This window comes from Camarhynchus parvulus, chromosome 15 (assembly GCF_901933205.1).
Source record: "Camarhynchus parvulus chromosome 15, STF_HiC, whole genome shotgun sequence".
Taxonomy (NCBI): domain Eukaryota; kingdom Metazoa; phylum Chordata; class Aves; order Passeriformes; family Thraupidae; genus Camarhynchus; species Camarhynchus parvulus.
This window is the reverse complement of record NC_044585.1, coordinates 1738117-1760932: the sequence shown is the minus strand read 5'-3', so window position 1 is coordinate 1760932 and position 22816 is coordinate 1738117. Positions and strand designations below refer to the sequence as shown.

Here is a 22816-nt window from a genome sequence, read left to right as displayed (position 1 = left end):
TGGGATGGGATGGGATCCATGGGATGGGATGGGTTGGGTTGGGATGGGATGGGATGGGATCCATGGGATGGGATGGGTTGGGATGGGATGGGATGACACTCAGGGACACCCAAGGGACACGTGGCTGTGCCATAGGACACCCATACCCACTGTGACACCAATCCATCAATGTCACCATTGGGACACCCACCCGTGTCACAGCACCCATGGGACACCCAGCTGTGCCACCACACACCGGGACACCCTCAAGTCCACGCAGGACACGTGGTACCTGCACCCCATCCCGTGTCCTCATGGGCATGATGACGTCACACAGCGATGTCACACAGTGATGTCACTTGGCCACGCACACCATGTGGGCAGCGTGCAATGCCAGGCACAGCATGGGGACCGCAACCGGCACCCGCGGTGTCGCTTCTTGCCACGTGACCTGTGACGCCTGGTGACGTCACACACAGCCCATGGGTCACCCGCTGGCAGGTGACACCGAGTGACCTCACGTGCCGGGAGGCGCCGTCAGGCGACCGCGTGCCACCCAGGGCTCACTGCGTGCCGCCGGGCACGGTGCGTGACGTCACAGCGGCCCCGCGCCGCCCGTTACGCCGCAATGACATCACTACGCCGACCATGACGTCACGCCCCCGCCGCACTCCCCGCTCCGCCTCGCGGCCCGAGCGCCTCTTGCGCGACGGTCCCTAACGGCCGCGGGCCGTACCATCCCGCCGCCCGCCGGGGGGGGCAAACGCCCAGCGAGGCGGCAGAACCGCGCTCCGGAGCGGCGGCCGCTGCCCGCGCGGCCATCCCGGTTCTCCGCGGCCGGTACAACCGGTGGGCGGGCGGCGGAGCGGGGCGGGCCGAGCCCCCGGAGCGCGTTCTGCCGCCGGTCCCCCCGGCCGCGGGGTGGTGCGCGCGGCGGGGCCGGGCGAGCGCATGCGCGGCGCGGGGCGGGGCCGGGCGGGCAGCGCGGGAGGAGGAAGGCGAGAAAATGGCGTCGACGGGTGAGCGGGGCCGGGCCGGCCCGGGCCGGGCCCGGGGCGGGGGCGAGACGGGACGGGGCCCCCGGCAGCGCCGTCGCCCCCGGCACGGGGTGGCCGGAGGGGCGCTGGGGCGGTGCCGCCGGCCCGTACGCGCCGCGCTCGGGGGCCGCTGGGGTCGGGCCGTGCAGGGCCCGTCTCGGCCGTGTCCCCCCGCGCCGCCCGCCGGGGCCGCCCCGGGGCCGCGGGAGTTTCCCCTCAGCGTCCCGGGGGTCACTTGCGGCCTCTCGGTGCTGCGGCCCCGCGGGATTGCCGGAGCTCCGCGCTCCCCGGAGCCAGGGCTCCCTCCGCGCCCTCGGCCCTGCCGGGCGGGTCTGGGAGCGGGTTTGGGATCGCGGAGCGCTTTGGGTGGGAAGGAGCTGAGCGCTCATCCCGTGGCAGGGACACCTCCCGCTGCCCCAGCGAGCTCCCAGCCCCGGCCAGCCCGGCTCTGGACACTGCCAGGCGTGGAGCGTCCTCTGGGATCTCCATTCCAGCGCCTCCCAGCCAGGAATTCCTGCCCAATATCCCATCCAGCGCTGCCCTCTGGCAGTGGGAGCCATTCCCTGTGTGCTGTCCCTCCATCCCTTGTCCCTCTCCAGCTCTCCTGGAGCTCCTTTAAGCACTGAAAGAAGCTCTGAGCTCTCCCTGGAGCCTTCTCCTCTCCCAGCTTTTCCCCATAGGGAGGTAAGATGTTCCACCATCTCCATGGCTCCAAATTTTTCTGAATGAAAAGTTTTTCCACGAGGGCTCCAGCTGGATACAAATAGTTGGAAACTGAGACTCCCCAGCTCAGTCCACCTTTAAAGTACTTTAAAGCCCAACATCTGACTCTCCTTAAAGCAGGAGGATTTTCCTTTTTTCCAGCAAGGAAAATCTCCCAGGCCATGGAGTGTGAGGGAATATCACCAACAGCACCTTGGGGAGCTTGAAAGAGAAAAGTCAGTAAAGGAACATCTGCCAATGGAATTGTCAGGACGGGGGTTAAAACCACAGCTGTGTTTTCCCTTAATTCATGGAATTGTTCCTCCTGGGAGCTGCTATTTCCAGCCTCTTGTGTGCTCCTGAGCCTTGTGAAATAAAAGGATGAAGATTAATTTCCCCCTGGAAATAAAAGCCAGGAGATGGGTTTAACTAAATGAACCATAATGTTATTTTTTATTAATGTTCCATGTTCCTCTAAATCCCAGCAAATTAAAAGAGAGGCATCACCACAGGCAAACTGCAAATTGCACACCTGGAATCAAAGCCTACAGAGGCTGAAATGTTGGGTTTAGGTGGGACTGGGGGAGGGCTGTGAGGAGAGGGGTTAATTGATATCCCTGTGTGGAGCTGGAGGCCAAAATGGAGAATTAAATGAGCTTTTGGTGGCTGGAGGGTGAGCAGGGAAAAGAGTGGAGTGGTAGGAAAGGAAAGCTGGATGAGGGGGGACCAGGCATTAATTAACACTCAGGATTTAGCAGAACCACGTGTAAAGTGAATGTAAAAAAAAAAAAAAAACAAACCCAGAACTCTGAACTGAACAAGGAAAATGTTCCAATATCCCATGTGCCAACCTGAGAGGGAAGTGGGAATGCTGCCAGAGGAGTTTAACAACTTGTGCCTTGTGTCCTGGGAGCAGGGAAAGCTTTGGAGAACTCCAAGTGTCTTCTTTCTCCCTGTGAGGTGTTCTGGGCAAGGTCAGAGGAATGAATAAGTGCCAGGAATTCCTGCTGGGATCCCAGCAGGGCTGTTCCTGCCTCCAGCAGGGATCCTGGGGCTCTGCTCCTGCACAGGGAGCACACCTGGAGGCTGGGCAGGGAGGGTTTGGTAGGGATGGATGCACAAGCTGAGGAGCAGGAGGCTGTGCTGGATGGAAGTTGTGTTTTCCCAGTGATTCCTGGGGCTCCATGGCCTTGGGAATAGTGGGGTGATGGCATCAGAGCCAGGCAGAATTTGCTTCCTCAAATTCTCCAGTGCAGGAGTTGAATTTGTTCCGTGTGGGTCTCTCCCACCTCAGGATATTCCATGGTTTTGGGATAAACTTGGATTTCTGACAGGCTGTGGTGGTGATGGGAGCAGTGGGAGCTCTTCCCACACAGGGGTGGCTGGGAGCAGCTGCCCCAGCTCCTGGCTGTGGGAACCTCCACCAGCAGGAAAATTCTGGGCTCATTCCTGCTCCCAGCCCTGCTGGGAATGGTGAATTCATCCCTGCTCCACACCTTGGGATGGGAGCTGGAGCTGTTGCTGCCTGTGAGGGACCTGGGAGCTGCAGTCCTTTCAAATTTAGCCTCCTAATTGCCATGTGGATTCGTTTTCCATCCCTGCCAGCAAATCAGTTCAGCACAGGCTTTGCTGCTGGCATTTTCAGGGTTCTGGTTCTCCTCCCAGTCAGCTGCTGCCATGGATTTTGGATGTGGGGAGGGAATCACTCCCATCTTCCCAGCTCCAGCCTTTCCAGGGGACAAGTGGCTTTCCAGCCATCCATTTGTGTCCTAGGAAGGAGTGAAGGTGGTGAAACCTTCCAGGCCAGCCCTTTCAAAGCAGCCTGGTGGGTTTGTAAGGCTCAAATCCCTGCTTTTCCTTTGTTCCAACCCAAATCCCCCTCCCCTGGCAGCCCCCTGGGATCCATCCAAGGTGGCAGTTAAATTGAACCGGGGTCATTTGAGATCAAAGTGGCTGCTGCAAACAGCAGGAACAATGAGGGGAAGGGAGGTTTTGTTCCCCTCAAAAAGGAGGACTGAAAATGTGCATTTACCTTCCACCCATGGGAAACTGGAATTCCAGTGGTTTATAGCAAGCTGCAGGAGGAAATTCCAGCTGCTGTGCTCTTGGATTCTTTAATTTTATTACGCTTTTATCAACGTTTTTATTCTTTTTTTCTTCTCCTTCTCTTTTAGATTACAGTACCTATAGCCAAGCTGCAGCTCAGCAGGGGTAAGTAGCTTATCCTCCCTGTTTTAAAAAGATGTAATAAAAGTAAATCATAATTATGGTTTGGGCTTAACTCAGGTATGTTTGGGAATCCTGAGGGTTTTCCTGGAGCTTTGTATTCCCATAGAATTTCAGCAAGAAACCGTTGGGCTGCATGAAAATTTGTCTGGTGATGCAGATTTGGGGCAAGATTGTAAATGTCTTTACATTCATTCCACAGCTACAGCGCCTATGCACCTCAGCCAGCCCAAGGATATGCACAGACCACCCAGGTAAAACATGGGGAGGGGGTGCAATTCCTGCTCAGTCACCTGTTTTCCAGGAAAACTGGAAATTCCAAGCAGCAGCATCAAAGTCCGTGGTTAAAAGTTGTCTTGGAGCTTCTCCCCCAGCCCAAAGTGCTTTTTAAAAGTGGAAATAACTTCAACAATCCCCCTTTTTTTTTGGTAATTTATTCAATCTTGATCCCAGAAAAGCCAAATTCTTGGTGTGTGTTTGACACCACCACGTTGGTGGGTGTTGTAAAAGAGAAAAAAAACTGGGGGAAAAGGGGGGGAATTGCCTGTTGGGAAATGGCAGAATTGGACAAAGGAGGAGGAGGGAATCTGCTTTTTCCTGGAGTTTTTGCTATAAAAACTGTTCATACTCTCAGTTGGCTGGACTGCAAAATAATGATGGTCTTTAAGAGATTAACTTAATGCTTATTTTTAACCTTTAGAATCCAAGTTACTACAACCACATTTGTCTGCAAACTCCAAGTATGTTTCCAAAGGTAAATTCTTGTCCTCACAAAGTGCTGTAGGCTTAATTTTCCTTCCCAAGAGGAAGAAGGCAGGCTCAGTGTGGGCTGAGAGGAAGGTGATGGTGACTTATTTAGAATCAAAGTCTTTGGAGACCACAACTGGAAGAGCTGCTCCCAGTTGTAGGTGAGGTGAAAGGTGGGAGCAGGATAAGGGTAGGATCAGGAGGCCTCAGCAACTAAAACCAGCTAATTAAACACCTAACCAGCTAATTGAACACCTAACCAGCTAATTAAACCCCTAACCAGCTAATCTCAGCTGTAGGCACATGTCCATGGGAAGTTTGCAGTGTTCCCTGCCTCTTGGTGGAGGGAACTTTCAGGGCCAGGGATGTGCTCACGTGCTCAAAGCTTTCCTGCTCCTGGTTCAGACCTGTCCCCTGACTTCAGGAAGGCTGAATATCCCCCAAAAAAAGTCCAGAGAAATCTGAATTCTTTCAGAATCTGGAGGCTAAAGCTGTCTCCATGTCACTCCTCGAGCTGTACCCAGAGTTTTATCCTAAGCCAGGAGCTGTGGGAAGCTTGCTGGTGCCTGCAGCATGAGCTGGTAGGGCATGGCTTGGGCAGCTGGTGGCACTGCTGGGCACAGCTGCTCCTCTCCTTTCCTCAGTGATTTTCAAGCTGGATTTGGAAACGAAATCAGGGAATGGGTGAGGTGAGAGCTGATCCCTCACTGAGCACAGGCACCGGAACGGGAGCAGCACACTGGAATGCTTTGGGTGTTCCATGGATCCCATCCTTCCATGCCTGCACCAGCTCCCATTTTTCAAATTAATGGCTGATGGGCATGAAAAATACTCCAAATAATTTAACTGAAACCTTCCTCAGGTTTCTTTTAGCCAGCACCAAAGCAGTTTGACACTGAAGTGACTTTTCCTTGGTGCAGTTCTGCCCTCAGAGCGCTCCCATTCCCGTGTTCCAGGTTAAGCCTGGGATGGTGCCTGTGGGTGCTGGTGGCAGCTGTGAGCAGCTGGGAGCTTTCCTGTTTGCTTTCCACAGAGCTGAGGTGTGTGGTGCCAATGTCAAGAGCCTGTCCCTTCAGTCTTGGCAGGGAAAAACCACTCCATAACCTCCTTGCAGAGCTGACCCGGAATTCCCCGCAGCACCTAAACTTTCACAGCAGCCTTGGCTTTGGGAGTGCTCAGCAGCTGCAATTCCTGGGGGTCCCTTGTGCTCATGGATTGAATCTGTGTCCTTTTGGAGCAGACCTACGGGCAGCAGAGCTACGGGACCTACGGGCAGCCCAGCGACGTCAGCTACACACAGCCGCAGACCACGGCCACGTACGGACAGACGGCCTACGCCACCTCCTACGGGCAGCCCCCCACAGGTGAGAGCCCTGCTGGGCTGGGCTCAGCCTGCAGCTCTGCTGGGCTTGGGACAGGCCTTAATGTCACCTAGGCCATGGGCAGGGACAGCTTCCACAGGTTGCTGCAAATTCTGGGCAAACTGGGACACTTGGGGATGTGGCAGGCACAGCTGTGGGTAACTCGTGTGACTGCCCTGCCAGGGAACAATCCTGCCCAATATCCCATCCAGCCCTGCCCAGTATCCCATCCAGCCCTGCCCAGTATCCCATCCAGCCCTGCCCAGTATCCCATCCAGCCCTGCCCAGTATCCCATCCAGCCCTGCCCCATATCCCATCCAGCCCTGCTTTCTGGCAGGGGGAAGCCATCTCCTCCCAGGGAACAATTCCTGACCAATATCCCATCCATCCCTGCCCTCTGGCAGTGGGAGCCATTCCCTGTGTCCTGTCCCTCCAGCCCTTGTCCCCAGTCCCTCTCCAGCTCTCCTGGAGCCCCTTTAGGCCCTGCAAGGGGCTCTGAGCTCTCCCTGGAGCCTTCTCCTCTCCAGGTGAGCACCCCCAGCTCTCCCAGCCTGGCTCCAGCCCTCCATGGCCTCCTCTGGACTGGCTCCAGCAGCTCCAGGTCCCTCATGGAATGGTTTTGGCTGGAAGAGACCTTAAAGCCCATCCAGTGCCACCCCCTGCCATGGCAAGGACACCTCCCACTATCCCAGGCTGCTCCAAGCCCCATCCAGCCTGGCCTTGGGCACCTCCAGGGCTGTGGCAGCCATGCATAAACAGGAATAAATGCACTGTTGAGTTTTCAGGGCAGAGTTTGGGTGCTGTGGGACCCAGCAGGACGTGCTGTGCTCAGAGCAAAGGGAGCAGTGTCCCTGGCTGCTCCTCAGCCCTTCCCTTCCCTGCCTGTCCTGTCACTGGCAGTGACATGTGCCTGTTCTGATCCTGTACCTTCTCCTCCTCATCTTGTGCTTCCCACAGTGGAAGGAGCCAGCCCAGGTTGGCCTGTCCTGCTCACTCTTGCATGGAAAATTCTGTCTCATCCTGTCAGGACCTGAGGTCCCCTTTGGTGGAACCCTGGAGGTGTCACTTGGTTTTAGTGCCAAACCCTGGAGTGTCAGAGCTCACCCAGGCAAGGCTGCAGTGCTCTTTGCCATCTCCAAACCCTCCCAAGTGCCATCTCCATGGATAAAATCCTGACCACTAAGACATTTTAGGTGACTCCAACCCCATTTCCTAAAGGATAAACAGCATCCTGCCCTCCACCTTTGCATGCCCCGTGGTGGTTTTGCATTTCCAGAGCATGTACTTGTTCCTTAATGCTCCATAAACTCTCCCAACGTGTTCTTGGAGCTGGAATTTCCTCCAGATGAGTGTCTGAGTGTTTAAAACTATTGAGACAATGTTTAATTCATGTATATTCATGTTTAGTTAATGTATGTTTGGGCTGAATATTCAGGAGTTTTAGGAAGCAGATTTTCCTCCCAGTGATCCCTTGGGTGCCGTGTCCTGCACATTCCTGGGAGAGACATTATAAACATTTTGTAGTTGGAATTAAACACTTCCCAAAGCAAGGGAATTCCAGGACAGACAGACACTGAGATATCTGGCTGTAGAAGCCATTGAGGAATTCTTCACAGGGAGGAGCTGGAGAGAAAATATTAACCAAAATGAAAATATTTACCCTCTTTACATGTATCAGGAAAATTCCTGCTCCTGAGATCCATATCCATTAGCCAGTGTCACTGGGGGTTATCTGCAGGGCTTTTTCCTTTCATTTAAGGCTACCTAGAGAAAGGTTGGCAGCAAAAAATGATTTGTGAACTTCCAAAATTCCTTTCTTAGAAATATTTACATCCCTGTGACTCCTGTGGACTCCAGTCCCACAGGGGTCACAGGAAACTGCTCTGTTGATGTTTTTCCTTCTCCCTTAAGAGGAGATTTGCTGGAATAATAATAATAATAATATCAGGCTCTTTTTTTCTGCACAGCTGCACTTTTTGTTTTCTTGGTAGGCAAAAAAAAAAACAAAAACAAAAAACTTCATTTTCTTTTCATCCATGAAAAAACCACCAACTTAGAAAGTGGTCAAGCAAAAGATCCTATCAGCCCACAGAGCAGGGCTGGGGCAGCTCTGGGCATGGAGCCAGGCTGGATTTATCCTTCCTCCACCTGCCTCTCCTTGAGGAGCCAGAGCTGTGGAAAGGAGACTGCAGCCTCTCTCTCCCTGCCTTGCTGCCTTTCATGCTCAATAAACCCCTGGGGCAGACATTGTCATGCCCTGAGACACGTGCAGTTCTTCGAGTTGGATCCCAGTCCTGTTCTCCTGTGAATCACCTTTTTGTACTGCAGTTCCTTAAAGCAATTTTTTGTTGTTGTTGCCTGCACAGCCTGGGGTTTTGGTGAGGTCAAGGAAATCCAAGGGGTGTGTGGATGCAGCCTTTCAGGATGGGTGGGAATGGCAGGCATGGATTTTTCCTTGCCCTGCCTCCAGGAAAGAGTTGGCACCCTCCTCCCCTCCCTGGGGATGTGGAAAAAGGTGTCTTGGAGAAAAAAGGATTTGGGAGCAGCTCCCTCAGGTTAGGGATCACTGGGCACCCTCAGACCTGTGGCTCATTAATCAGTGCAGGGTGTTGGCAGGAATTACAGGAGTAAATAAATAAAGAGCATTTTGGTGTCCAGGTGTGGATCTCTTGGAGTGGGAATTGCTCTCTAAAGCCAGCCAGCCCCTGCTTCCCTTTACCTGGGGAATTTGAGGTATGGATATTGATATTTCTAAAGGATTTGGAATTAATGAGCACACAGCTGCCATAACAACCCCAAAATATCCCAAAACAGGCTGGAGAGAGAGTCAGCTCTGCAGCCCTTCTCCAGCCCCTCACTGGTGGGATAGACACAAGCAGGAGGCAGCTCTCTTCCTAAGGAAATCCCTCTGGAAAAAAGGAATCCCTCTGGAAAGAAGAAATCTCTCTGAGTCCAGCCTTTTCCAGTTGATATTCTCTGTGGGTCAAATCCTGCAAGCTTCTCCACCACCTGAGGAATTCCTGGCCTTCAGTGAGGGGTTTCTTTGAGGGAAATTTAGGCACTTTATTCCTTCTGTCACCTTTTTCTTTCACCAGCTTTTCTGCTCTCTCAACTTTTATCTTCCTTAGCTGGGATGGGAGGAGAGAGAGGTGATGTAATAGGAATGCCACTTTCAAAACAGCAGCTCTTGAGGGTTCCCAGAGTGTCCAAACTGGGCTTGATTTGTGATTTAGACCAGTGGGATGGGAAATCACTGCCTTTCCTTTGGGACAAACCCTTCCTGCTGAGCACACTGTTCCATGAGGGAAATGCTCCATCTAGAGCTGAAGCTTTAAAATTCAACATTTTTTTTTCCTCCCTTTTATCCTGCTGCCTGTGCAGAGCCAGCAAAGCTTTTTGCTCCCAGTAAGAGCACTGGGAAAGAGGGCCCAGCTGTGGGAGGAGCACCCTGGAACTCCAAATCCAGGGGGAACAGCCTGACCACACACTAAAAAAAGGCCCTGTGCTGCAGCCAGAGCCCTGCTATTGAGGAATTCTTCACAGGGAGGAGCTGGAGAGAAAATATTAACCAAAAAATATTTACCATCTTTACGTGGATCAGGAAAATTCCTGCTCCTGAGATCCATATCCATTAGCCAGTGTCACTGGGGGTTATCTGCAGGGCTTTTTCCTTTCATTTAAGGCTACCTAGAGAAAAGTTGGCAGCAAAAAAGGATTTGAGAACTTCCAAAATTCCTTTCTTAGGCTGAACTTAGCCTTTTTTAGTGTGTGGTCAGGCTTTGGCCAGTTAAAATAAAGGTTTATTTAACTCCTGGGATTGCCGCTCCCTGTGGAATTGCTGTCTAGCCTCACATTTAAGTCTTCGGGCTGCTCAAATTTGTCCAAGGCTTTAAAAATCCTCCCATTGGGCATCATCCCCTTCACAGCACCACTTTCCAGAGAACAGCAGACAGGAATAATAACCTTAAAAACTGATTTTCTGGTGATTCCTACAAGTTATTTCCCAGTGGGAGTGCAGTTTACATTCCCAGCTTGGGAATGCCCTGGGATGGGGTTGGGTTGGGGGCCAGGGGTAGGAAGAATGAGGAGTGGGCAGAGGGTCCAGGCTGGCATTGTGTCTTCACCAGGCTCCTGAGGGTCACCAAAAAGCTGAACTTTGGGGGTGTTTTTAATGAATTTGCTGTGCAAACTTCCTGCCCTCGTGGTGTGGGGGGCAGCAGTGGAGCTGTGGCAGTGCCACGGTGCTCTGGGAGGGCACAGCGTGTTCTGCTGCTGCAAGTGCTGTTTGCTTTGCAAATGAGGCACTTGGAATAAAATGCTGCAGCCCAATTTGCCTAAAGGAAACGTGTCACAAGCCTCCCATGTTTATTAAAAATCAAAAGTGATGGGAGAAGCTGTTGCCTTCGCTGATCCCAGCCATGAGAGCATTTGGCTGCTCTTTTTGCTCTTTTTTAATGTTTAACGACGTTTTTATTGCTGTTTTTCCATCTAAGTCTCATAATCTTAATTTGAAAACTTGCTAGAAAGGTTGTTAGGAGCACAAACCCAGTGTGTTAATGCCAGTTCACCTTTGAGACAAGGCAAATGCCACTAAATTATACAGGAGCTGTTTGGGGATCTTGGATATTGTAAAACTGTTGAAAAGGAACTCTGTGAGCTCTCAGCTTTTTCTCTAAACTGAACTGAAATTCTGAGAAAAGGCAAGGTACATAAAACATCAGGAGCTGCCTCATGTGTCTCTTTTGACCTTTTTCTCATGTGAAAGCAAATGGAAAGTGCTTTGCTTTTGTTTCCAGCTTTACTGATTTAAAATAAGCCTTCAGAAATGTCTCTGAAAGACTTCCCAGGCCAGGTTTTGTGCCTTTATTTTTCAGAAAAGCTAAAAGGATGGGACTGTACTTGCTAAATCAGTTGGATTTATTTTATTTTGGAGCTCAGGGGGGTTTGTTACCCTGCCTTTGTTGAGGAGATGCTCCATGTCTCAGCTTGCCCTGCCTGAGCTCTGCTTGCTGTAAACAATCCTGAGTGCTGGTCCAGGGGTGGCTTCCAGAAAGTTCCTGGGAATGGGATTTTGGGATGCTATGATATCCCAGTGTCTGTCTGTCCTGGAATTCCCTTGCTTTGGGAAGTGTTTAATTCCAACTACAAAATGTTTATAAAATGTCTCTCCCAGGAATGTGCAGGACACGGCACCCAAGGAATCACTGGGAGGAAAATCTGCTTCCTAAAACTCCTGAATATTCAGCCCAAACATACATTAAATAAACATGAATATACATGAATTAAACATTGTCTTAATAGTTTTAAACATTCAGACACTCATCTGGAGGGGCTGAGGCTTCCCAAGGTGGGTTCTGTGAGGAAAGCAGAGGGGCAGGGTGGGGTAATTGCTGATTTTTGGGTTGTCTGAGGTGGTTTTGTGGTGTGTCTGTGATGAGTCCCAGGAGCACCACAAGGACCAGAGATATTTGGGAAAAGTCCTTGAGATATTGCTGGGGACTGACTTGGGACAAGGGTCTGCAGGGACAGGATAAGGGGCAATAGCTTAGGATTAGATGGGATACTGGGAACGTGAGGGGGCGACACAGAGAAGCTGTGGCCGCCCCTGGATGTGTCCAAGGCCAGGCTGGGCAGGGCTTGCAGCAGCCTGGTCTGGTGGAAGGTGTCCCGTGGGAGGGGGATGGAGGGAGATGAGCTTTAAGCTGCCCTGCAGGCCGGGCCAGGCTGGAATTGCGCGGTGCCTGGCCGGGCCGTGGGGCTGAGCCGTGCTGTGTTGCAGGTTACAGCGCCCCGACTGCCCCCCCTGCCTACAGCCAGCCCGTGCAGGGCTACGGCAGCGCCGCCTACGACACCAACACGGCCACGGTCACCAGCAGCCAGAGCTCGTACGCAGCCCCGGCCGCCTACGGCACCCAGCCCGCCTACCCCGCCTACGGGCAGCAGCCGGCGCCGGCCGCCCCCGCCAGGTACCGCCCTCATCCTCCTCCTCCTCCTCCTCATGGCACCGCCCTCATCTTCCCCCCCCTCCTCCTCCTCATGGCAGCACCTTCATCTTCCTCCCCCTCCTCCTCCTCATGGCACCGCCCTCATCTTCCTCCCCCTCCTCCTCCTCATGGCACCGCCCTCATCTTCCTCCCCCTCCTCCTCCTCATGGCACTGCCCTCATCTTCCTCCCCCTCCTCATCTGTACCATCCTCATCTCCTTTCTCCTTCTCCTTCTTTTCCTTCTTCTCCTCTGTCTCTTCCTCTTTCTCCTCCGCCTTTTCTTCCTTCTCCTTCTCATCATCTTTCTCCACCCCTTCCTCATTGGCACCATCCTCATTATCCTCCTCCTCCTTTTCTTCCTCCTGCTCCTTCCTCTTTCTCCTTCTTTTCCTTCTCCTTCTCCTCTATCTTTTCTTCCTCCTCCTTTTCCTTCTCTTCTTCCTCCTTCTTCTCATCATCCTTCTACTGCACATCTTCCTCATTGTCACCATCCTCATCATCCTCTTCCTTCTCCGTCTTTTCCTTCTTCTTCTCCTCTGTCTCTTCTTCCTTCTCCTCCTCTGTCTCTTCTTCCTCTTCCTTTTCCTTCTCTTCTCCTTCCCCCTTTTTTCTCTTCATCCTTCTCTTCTATTCCCTCCTCATCCTTATCTTCCTCCTCCTTTTTTTCTTCTTCCTCATCCTTCTCTTCCTCCTCCTCCTTTTTGTCATTCTCCTCCCTTCTTCTCCTCCTCTTGTTCCTCCTGCTCCTCCTTCTCTTCTTCTCCATCTGCCACTACTCCTCTTCCTCCTCCTTCTCTTCTTCCTCTGTCTCCTCTTCCTCGTTTCTCCTTCTCCATCTCTAGTCACTTTTTCTCTTCTTCCTTCTCCTCCTCCCCATTCTCCTTCTCATTGCCCTTCTCTTCCTCCTTCTCACTCCTCCTCCTCCTCCCATTTCTCCCCATCACCCCCAGGCAGCCACAGCAGGCTCTGGCCTCTCAGGCTGCAGCAGAGGCTGAGTCCTGCCTGCTCTGAGGCCCGGGCTCAGGCAGGATGCTGGGTGGATGCACAGGCTGAAAAACATTTCCTCTTCAAGTCTCACCCCTCTGGGCACGGCCTGTCAGCTATTGAGTTGAATTGTTTGCTCAGAGGATATGGAAAGTTTAGAATACAGAATGGAAACTTGTTTGGGAGTGAGTAAAAGCTGATTTATTCCCTTACCTGGTGTCTGTAGCAAGCAGTGAGGGAAGGAAAGGCAGAGCCTGGCACAGCTCTGGCAGGTTACATTTTAAAGGAATGTAAATCTGCTGGATGAATCCTGACGCTGTGTATAATTTTTCCCAGCTTCTACAGCAAAAGCAGCTCAACTCTGAGAAACAAATAGAAATTAAAGACTCATAGAATCGTTGGAGTTAGAAAAGCCCTCTGAGATCATGGAGGCCACCACCAATCGTCTCCCCAAGTGCCACATTCACATGGCTTTTAAACTTTAGGGCAAACAGAAGGGGATGTGTGAATCACATGCAGAGGGTTCTCAAATTTCAGGCCTTGAGAGTTAATTCTAAACACACAACTGTGAGTGGTTTGGGTTGGAGGGGACCTTTAAAGGTCACCCAGTCCAAGCCCAGCATCCTTTCTTCTCTGTGGGATCATTGGGGATAACGTGTATGAGGCAATATCTGCCTGAGCTGGATTCTGAACCAAACAATGGGGCATTTCACTGCCTGCTTCAGCTCCTGCTTCAGCTCCTGCTTCCCCAGGGCTCTGCAGGAGCAGCCCCCCTTGCTGGCATTCCACATCCTCCACTCAGCCCCACAGCCCGGGTCTGAGCCCCGTGGCTTTGGGATGGACAGGAGCTGTGGTGTTCCATGCTCTCTGTTCAGGACACTGCCTGGGCCTTTGTGGAGTGTGCAAATAGCCAGGCAGTGAGTGCTGAAATTGTGTTCATTACCTATTTATTGGCTGTCACCAATCAAGGCCAGCTTTAATGCTGCCCCAAAAAAGAGCTCACAACCCTCAGACCTGGGGGATCTGAGCCCTTCCCTGCTGCCAGCTGTGGTGCTGGGCACCAATGTTGTTCCATGTTTCTCCCCAGACCCCAGGATGGCAGCAAACCAGCAGAGACCAGCCAGCCTCAGTCCAGCACGACAGGCTACAGCCAGCCCAGCCTGGGCTACGGGCAGAGCAACTACAGCTACCCCCAGGTGCCTGCCAGCTACCCCATGCAGCCTGTCACTGCTCCACCCTCCTACCCTCCAACCAGGTAATGGCAGTGCTCGGGTTAGGGGCCTTTCTGGGGGGATTTTATGGAAAAGGAGCTTTGGTGGCCTGGGAGGAGGAGCTGTGCTTCTTGTAGTTGTTGTGGTGGGGATGGGGAGGCTGTGGCTGAGTGTAGAAGTGTCTCTGTGCACATCTGAGCAGGAAAATTATGACAAATGGGTTGAAGACATTTTCTTCATTTCTTTAAACATTTTAATACTTGAGGATTTTAAGAGTTTTCCTGGAGTGACCTTTTGCTGCCTCCTTCCACGTGCAGCTTAGCCCAGGAGCTCCCTTGTCCCTTCAGGTGTCTTTAATGTGACTTCTAAAACATACACTTTGAAATTCTCAAAGCCCCAGCTGCATGAGAGGAGTTTCTTTTACCCAAGGCCTTTTACCTCCATTACCACTGAGTTTTGCCCTGGCACTTGTTCCTTTTCCTAGAGGTGTGCATAAACTGGGATTAGCCACATGGTTTTTGTTTTCACAGCCCTTTAGACTGGCCTCCACAGGATGACTTCAGCTTTTAAAGTGATTTACAGCACTAAATAAAGCCTCTAATTGCATTGCCTTCCAGCATGAGCCATTCCATGCACGCTGCCAGGGAATTGCCTCACCATCCCACCTTTCCCAACGTTTTTCTCTTCCAGCTATTCCTCCACACAGCCAAGCAGTTACGATCAGAGCACTTACTCCCAGCAGAGCAGCTACGGGCAGCAGAGCTCCTATGGCCAGCAGACCAGCTATGGGCAGCAGAGCAGCTATGGCCAGCAGCCACCTCCCACCAGTTACCCACCTCCCACTGGATCCTACAGCCAGGCCCCCAGCCAGTACAGCCAGCAGAGCAGCAGCTACGGCCAGCAGAGTGAGTGGGAGCTCTGGGAAGGAGCCCTGGCCTTCGTTTGGATCTAAAACTCAGAGCTGGGTTGAAGGCAGAGGGGGTTGGAGCTGGGGTTTGGCCTCTCTTGGTGAAAAATGGCACCAAGAGGTGTTGCCATCTCTGGAGGCAGTGGTGGGTTGGGCTGGGGAAAGGGAAGGTTCCTCACCTCAGGGAAAGGGAACACAGAGGCACAAAATGTTTGTGGGGAGGAGTTGAGGGGGCTCAGCTGGAGAAAAGGAGGCTCAGGGAACCTTGTGGCTCTGCTCAGAGCAGGAGTGGCAGGGTCAGGCCCTGCTCCCAGGGAACAGGCACAGAATGAGAGGGAACAGCCTCAGGCTGGGCCACGGTGGATATTGGGAACATTTCTTCATGTTGGTGAGGCCCTGGGCAGTAGTGGATCCCCATCCCTGGAGGGATTTAACAGCCACGTGGATGTGGCCCTTGGGGACATGGCACAGTGGTGACCTTGACTGGGGGAACAGCTGAAATCAACACCATCAGAGGGATTTTCCCAAACTGAACAGCTCCAGCGTGGCTGGAGCTGAGGGCAGGGGAAGGGGCTGCCTCTCCCTGACCTGTTTGCCCCCTTCCCCAGGCTCCTTCCGCCAGGACCATCCCAGCAGCATGAACATGTACGGGCAGGAATCCGGAGGCTTCTCCGGCCCCGGGGAGAGCCGGAACCTGAGCGGCCCCGAGAGCCGGGGCAGGGGACGAGGGGGATATGAGCGAGGAGGAGGCATGAGCAGAGGTGGGCGGGGAGGAGGACGCGGTGGAATGGGGTAAGAGCAAAGCTTTTCTCCTTTTCTCTAATTCTGGTTTACCCATAGGATTTGAAACTCAAAAAGAAGGGACTGAAAGGTTGACGTTCCCAGCTGTGTTTCCATGGAGGACATGTGTGTGTGTAGCAGCATTCCTTGTCATCCATGGAAACATTATCCTAAGGGAAATAGGAGCAGGATGGTTGGTTTGTCCTGCAGCTGGTTGGGCCCCCAGGGAGGGGGAAACTGGGGGTAACGCTGGCCCTGGCACTTTCAGCTCCCTTCACGGTCGCCCAGAGGTGGAATCCTCTGTGGGGTTTAACAGTAACTCTGGGTGGAACACACACAAACCTCCAAGCAGCTCCAGGGGATGCTCCCTGGGCCTCAGGAGCGGGGATTTTGGCCGGGCAGGAGCCTTGTGTCAGCCTCCTCCCACGGAGCCTGCGAGCTCAGAGTGCCACGAGGAGAAGGAGCCCGAGGACGGAGAGAAGGAAGTGCTTTGGCTCCCAGGCCTGCTCCCCCTTGGAGCATTCAGGTGCTCTGAATCAGTTTGGCCATTTCACCTGATGGCACAACCTGGTTTGGTGCCACCTGTGCCTTCAGGTGTGTCCCCATCCGTGGAGGTCATTCTGATGGAGGCGAGGGAGGAGAACCAATCCCAAAGGCTCCTCCGAGAGAGAACTCACAGCTTTGTGTGTGTTCCATCCCCTCACCCCGTTGCTCAGAGCTATGCAGAGTGTCCCCAGGTGTGGCACAGGACACGCTGTGCCCACCCTGGTGCTGGCAGGGGGGCTGTGATGGCAGCTGCCCTCCAGAGGCCACTTCTTCCCGTGTGGCACAGCCCCAGTTTGGCAGTGGGTGGCCCCATTCTGCATAGCTCTGTTGCAGCCCATTGACGTGGCATGAAATCTTTATCAGAGAAATCCAAGAAAGAATGGAAAGGGCTGGTTTGTGTGGGAACACATCCAGCTTGGAATTGGCACGGGTGGAACAGAGTTCCAGGGATCTGCATAAAGATTTCAGCCGTGCTGTATTGATCTCTTAACGATGAAAGTAGATGTAGACACCTGAAATGTCTATCATCACATCTTCAAATTTCTAGCCCCTTCCGAGCTTCTCATTGCCAAAGATTTGTCACCTGTCTCTGATCTCACACCTTAATCCCAGCTCAAATTTGCCTCCTGAGCGATTTCCCACCTGGCCAGACCCTTACAAAGGGTCCCCCCCTGCCCCAGCCTTATGGACGTAGAGTTTGTGATGTCCATAGAACAGGTGGCTTCAGGGGACACCCAGGGCAGGTAGGGGAACTCGGCCCACCTTAGCATGCTGTGGTGATGGATTTCAGTGTCTCCAGCAGGTAAGGAGCTCGATGTTATTAACATGCCCTTTTTCATTGCCTCGATGATTTGATATTTTTATGAAAATGGAAAACTTTTTAACATGCTTTGTCGCATTTATATGCTACAGGTTACAAAGTGAGAGCCTTGTAAACACCTCAATACTTAAAAAGTACCCGTACTCAGTACTCAGCCGGCAGCATAATGAAAAGTGGGACTAGACACGGTGTCCATATGGAGAGGAAAAATATACATAGAATATTTTTAACCCAATGTATTGATTGTATAAACGGAATCCTTCTGTAACTTTGGTAACTGCATACTTGTTGTTTGGTAATAAAACCAGAGGAGGGTATACTACTACTTTAGAATTGTGTAACGTTAAAGAAAAAAAAAAGTGTAAAAATCTTATGTTTAAAAAGAGAGACATTACGTAAATGGTGTGTACTTTAACGAGAGGAGGCAAAGCTGCATGCAACAGCTCGAAATTCTGTATTGACTTTTTTTTTCCCAGTATTAGAGGTGCAATACTTGCTAGAAAAATTCACGGTGCTCTCCCTCCTCCGCTCGGCTCCTTCCAAAGAGCTTGCTGGCTCACCCAAAAAAAGAGCAAGAAGCAGCCCAAATCCTTTCTAAAGGTGGCATTTTCCTACTTCACCACCACGCTCCAAAGCAGTTTTAGCTGTGAATGCTTCAGCCAAAGCTTTTGGTGAAAGCTGCGGCCCTGTTTGCATTGGCACCTGCCCAAAAGTGAGTGTGTCCACAAAGCTGCACCCCAGGCCTTGGAGCCCCCGCTGTACTCTGTAAGTTCTCCCTCCAGAGAGTTGTTAAATTCAGTAGTGACCTGAATGTATGGCTTTATTTTGAGGGTTTTAGGGGCGATGTCAGCTGAACTGTGTTGTAGGTCTCGCGTGTGGTTTGTCTCCTTTTACACTGTTAAATGTCAGGGACCCGCGGGCCCGCGCTGCCACAGGCTGAGGGTGCACCTTGGTGGACACACCGAGGGGAGGGAGTTGACCGCTGAAACACCCCCAAATTGCTCTTCAACAACAACAACAACAACAAAAAAAACCCGACTTTGATTACAAACAACCCCCATTTCTCAGCCAAGTATTGCACTGATGATACCCAAGTAATGACACCAGGGCACCGACAGCAAAGCGGTGCCTCAAACCACACCAAGGTTGCTTTATATGTAAAGAAAATTTGAGCGAGCTGCCCTGAAGAAAGGCCTAGTGCCGAGATGAGAGAGAGACAGAGAGATGTTTGGAGATGTTTAGCCAGTGCCCTTCTCCCCTGTGAGCCGCAGAGGCTCAGAGCGGTGCTGGCTTTGTAAAGGGAAAGGCCTTCATTTCTTCGTTTATCCCCCCAGCAGCGCTGGAGAGCGAGGTGGCTTCAATAAGCCTGGTGGTAAGTTTTTGAGCATTACAATGGATAGTGTTAAAAAAAAATTGCAGTCAGTTTTTTTTTTTTAGCACGAAGTGTAATTTTTTATTCGTTTAAGTGGTTTAAAAATGACAATATGCAACCAGACTGTAATGGGTACTGCCGGCGATGCCCAGGGGTGTCGCGGACACAGTGGAAGAGTTGAGCAACCACTCCTGTAATTTTGGGGAAAAGAAATGGTTTGGATGTAATAAATTTTTTTTTTTAATATATGTAGATATATTAAGTAACTTTTATTAATGAACTTAAAACTGATTGGCTTGGTAAAATCTTGTAAAAAATCAGCGTTAATAGTGGTTAACGGTTTGAAACCTGCTAAAAAAAAAGAAATCAGTGTAATAGTGGTTAACGGTTTGAAAGCTGCTAAAAAAAATCAGTGTAATAGTGGTTATTGGTTGGAAAAAATGCTTAAAACCAGTGTAATAGTGGTTTTTGGTTGGAAGAAGTGCTAAAAGAGCCACCTGATGGCCCAGTAAGGTGCAGTGCTGCTGCTTGTGCGGCGCAGGTCGTAGCTAGTGTTGTGTGTGTTGGTTCTCCAGCCCGCAGGGCCCCCACTAACACCCTTCCCTGTGCTTCTCTCCCGCCTGGCAGGACACATGGAGGAAGGACCCGACCTGGATTTAGGTAATTCCCACCTAACTCCTTCCTGAGGTTGTGAAACCGATGTTTGTGTCCTCGCTCCGAGGGCTGCGGCCACCACGGTGTCACCCCACCCCACTTCCAGCCTTTCTGGCTGTTCCCATCATTTCTTCATTCCCAAACAGCTGGAAAACCACCAGATGTGGTTGGGAGATGCTGCCCCTTCTCTGCAGGAATTCAGGGGGTTGGGGGCTGCTCTGGAGCTCTTCCAGGGAGCCTGCAGCACCCCCAGAGCCTCGTCCGTGGCTTGTCCCTTCCTGTCACACAAGCGTGTCTGGAAGTTCTGCGTCAGCCTCCCGGCATCGGAAAAGGGGGGTGGATATCCTTGTGTGGGAGCCCATGGGCACCAAGGTCTTCCTCATCTCTTCTCTGGGATGTGTCCTGAAATAACCTGGGGGTTCCTCCCACGTGGGTGGGTGTGGGCTCTGTCTGTGGCACTCGGGAGGTGAGGTGGGGACAGTCCCCTCCCTGGGGCCCGGCGTTTCCTGTCACTCCCAGAGAGCAAAGCTGCGGCCGTGGAGGGGATGAGGGGATGGAAAGAACTCGGCCCTGGGGTATCCCTGCCCTTCCTCTGACCCCAGGAATTGTCTCCTAGGCCCCCCTATGGACCCGGAGGAGGACTCGGACAGCACTGCAGTCTATGTGCAGGGACTCAATGATAATGTGACCCTGGAGGATCTGGCAGATTTCTTCAAACAGTGCGGTGTTGTCAAGGTGAGGGGACACCAGTGGCCCCGTGCTGGCAGAGGGAAAAGGGTCACCCACCTCCTCCTCTTTCTCCTCCTCCTCTCTGCCCATTGCTCACATCCTTCTGGCCCCTCATGTCCAGGCTCTGGGAGAGTCCTGGCAGTGCTGTTTAGGGCCTGTCCCTTCATTTTTGGGGTGTCCAGGCAGTTGCTGTCATCCATGGTAGGCCTGGGCCTCCTTCTTTCCTGGAGTCCTGGAATGGGTTTCTGCTGGAAAGCAGAACAGTGAATCCCTGCTGGGCTGTGGGGAGACAGCACTGGGGTGACATTGCACTGTCCCTTAGATGAACAAGAGGACGGGGCAGCCCATGATAAACCTCTACATCGACAAGGAAACGGGCAAGCCCAAGGGCGATGCCACCGTGTCCTACGATGACCCGTCCACTGCCAAAACTGCCGTGGAATGGTTCGATGGTGAGTGCTGGGGGGCGTTCTGGGGTGGAATTCCAAAATCTCCCAAGTGTGGGAAGCACCTGGGTGCAGGTGTGTGAATCAGGATTCACCGATGCTGCTGCCATTGTGTCCCTCCCAGGGAAGGATTTCCAGGGCAGCAAGCTGAAGGTGACCCTGGCCCGGAAGAAGGGCCCGATGAACAGCCTGAGGGGCGGGATGCCCCCCCGGGAGCAGCGGGGGATGCCCCCACCCCTCCGTGGAGGTACCGTGCAGCCCCCCCGAGCTCTGCCCGCCCTTCCCGTGGCTCCCGGCACTAACAGGGCTCCTTCCCGCAGGTCCAGGGGGCCCCGGTGGCCCAGGGGGGCCCAGCGGGCCCAGCGGCCCCATGGGCAGGATGGGGGGCAGAGGTGGAGACAGGGGTGGCTTCTCCTCGAGAGGACCGCGGGGATCCCGGGGAAACCCGTCCGGAGGGAGCGTCCAGCACCGCGCCGGGGACTGGCAGTGCCCCAACCCGTGAGTACCCCACAGCCCCGGGCCATCCTGCAGCTGGCCAGGGCAGGATCATCCCAATCATCCCAAAATCACTGGCTGGGCCTTCCCGGGAAGCAGCTTCGAGCTGGCACAGAGGGAGGGACGGGGGCACTCCTGGGGGCTGTGGGTGAACCACGGCTCCTGTGGGCAGCCAGACCCCCACCCCACTGCAGGAGCTGTGCCCCACGTCCTGCCCTTGTGTCCCCTTGCCACGTGCTCTCCTGCTCGTGCTTCCCAATGTCACCCCAGCTGGAATGCTGTCCCGCTCTGGCCTAACTGGAATTTGTACCCAGGGGCTGTGGAAACCAGAACTTTGCCTGGAGAACGGAGTGCAACCAGTGCAAGGCACCCAAACCGGAGGGGTTCCTCCCACCCCCCTTCCCTCCTCCAGGTACGTTTGGGGGGTTCACAGCCCCACTTCCCAGCAGGACACCCCAGGCCTGGCCTCGGGCTCCTTGGGGAATGGCTGGGCCAGCTCCAGGAGCTGCCAGGCCTTCATCCCTCTGTGAGCCTTGACATGGAGACTGGGATTTCTCCTGGGCTTCCTGGGTTTGGGGGGCTGTCAGCTTAAACCTTAATGAACCCCGAATCCCCTCGGGTACCCAGCAGCTCCCAGCCCTGCTCCTGGCCGTGCTGGGATGCTGGGGTGGGGAGCAGGGGCCGGGCTGTGCTCCCTCGGGCTCACTGCCGGTCTCTGCTCCTCCCGCAGGCGGTGACCGCGGCCGAGGCGGCCCCGGAGGGATGCGGGGCGGGCGCGGCGGGGGCCTCATGGACCGAGGCGGGCCCGGAGGGATGTTCCGAGGCGGCCGCGGTGGAGACCGAGGCGGATTCCGAGGAGGCCGGGGCATGGACCGAGGCGGATACGGAGGAGGCGGCCGGAGAGGAGGAGGAGGAGGAGGCGGCCCCGGGGGACCCCCCGGACCCCTCATGGAGCAGATGGGAGGAGGAGGCAGAGGACGGCGCGGAGGGCCGGGAAAGATGGACAAGTATGGATGGAGGGCGGGACAGGGAGCGATGGGAGGGGGAGACCCTGATGGGGACAAGGTGGGGGCGGCTGGGGTGGGACAAATGGGGTGAATGGTGGGGGGTGGGATGGGTGGCAGGGTGTCTGGGTGAGGGGTTAAGGAGCCTCCCCGACCCGGGGAGGGCTCCTGGACCCCACGACTGACGCCTGTCCCCCCGGCCCACAGGGGCGAACACCGCCAGGATCGCCGAGACCGGCCCTACTAACGCCGCCCCCCCAGAGCCGCATTTACTACCAGATTTATTTTTTAAACCAGAAAAAAAAATGTTTTAAATTTATAATTCCATATTTATAATGTTGGCCACAACATTATGAGTCCTCCTTGTCTGTACTTTAGTATTTTTCACCGTTTGTGGAGAAACATTAAAACCAAGTTCAACGGTAGCGTGATGAATTCTTTCTTCCTCCCCCTCCCCCAAAATAAAACCGGTTGTTTAACGCGCCCCCGCCCTCCCCTCCCCGCCTGTAACGCTGTGAACGGTTGTGACGGTTGTTTTTTTAAATAAAATTCCCGCTGTTTGTAACCGCACCATTGCTGGCTTTTCTTGAGACCACGCGGGGGGGGCGCGGCCCCCGGGCCCGGGCCGGGGTAGGAGGGGATGGAAGGGAGGGACGGAGCCGCCCGGTGCATCCCGCTGTGCCTCAGTTTCCCCAGCGGGTGTGAGTTCCGGGGAAGGGAGGGAGGGTGGGGGCGGGAGGAGGATGCGGATCAATGGAAGCGGGGAGCCACACCCGGGCGGGGGTGGGGGAATGTCACCGAGTGTCGCTATGTGTCACCCCCGTGCCCCT

General features: G+C 53.6%; 1 protein-coding gene across 5 annotated transcripts; it reads left to right on the top strand.

Moving 5' to 3' along the window:
- The first annotated feature begins 939 nt into the window (after window positions 1-939).
- On the top strand, window positions 940-22556 carry EWSR1 (EWS RNA binding protein 1). 5 transcript variants are annotated; one of them, XM_030958912.1, is made up of 18 exons: window positions 940-998; window positions 3893-3929; window positions 4147-4198; window positions 4645-4698; window positions 5932-6055; window positions 11833-12019; window positions 14110-14277; window positions 14924-15138; window positions 15749-15932; window positions 18624-18658; window positions 19286-19318; window positions 19929-20047; window positions 20364-20493; window positions 20612-20734; window positions 20808-20985; window positions 21297-21394; window positions 21713-21989; window positions 22194-22556. In XM_030958912.1, exons 1-18 carry the CDS (start codon window positions 986-988, stop codon window positions 22231-22233), a joined length of 2067 nt encoding a protein of 688 aa, XP_030814772.1. In that variant the 5' UTR covers window positions 940-985; the 3' UTR covers window positions 22234-22556. The 5 variants fall into 5 exon arrangements, with proteins under 5 accessions (XP_030814772.1, XP_030814771.1, XP_030814774.1 ...); XM_030958911.1 differs by having other exon boundaries at window positions 18621-18658; XM_030958914.1 differs by lacking the exon at window positions 4645-4698.
- Window positions 22557-22816: the final 260 nt, after the last annotated feature.

Bases quoted from the DNA above. Each gene is read 5' to 3' on its own strand.
- EWSR1 (XM_030958911.1), top strand. The intron at 14,278-14,923 runs GTAATGGCAGTG...TTTCTCTTCCAG, and splicing joins CCCTCCTACCCTCCAACCAG to CTATTCCTCCACACAGCCAA. The intron at 20,986-21,296 runs GTGAGTACCCCA...ATTTGTACCCAG, and splicing joins GACTGGCAGTGCCCCAACCC to GGGCTGTGGAAACCAGAACT.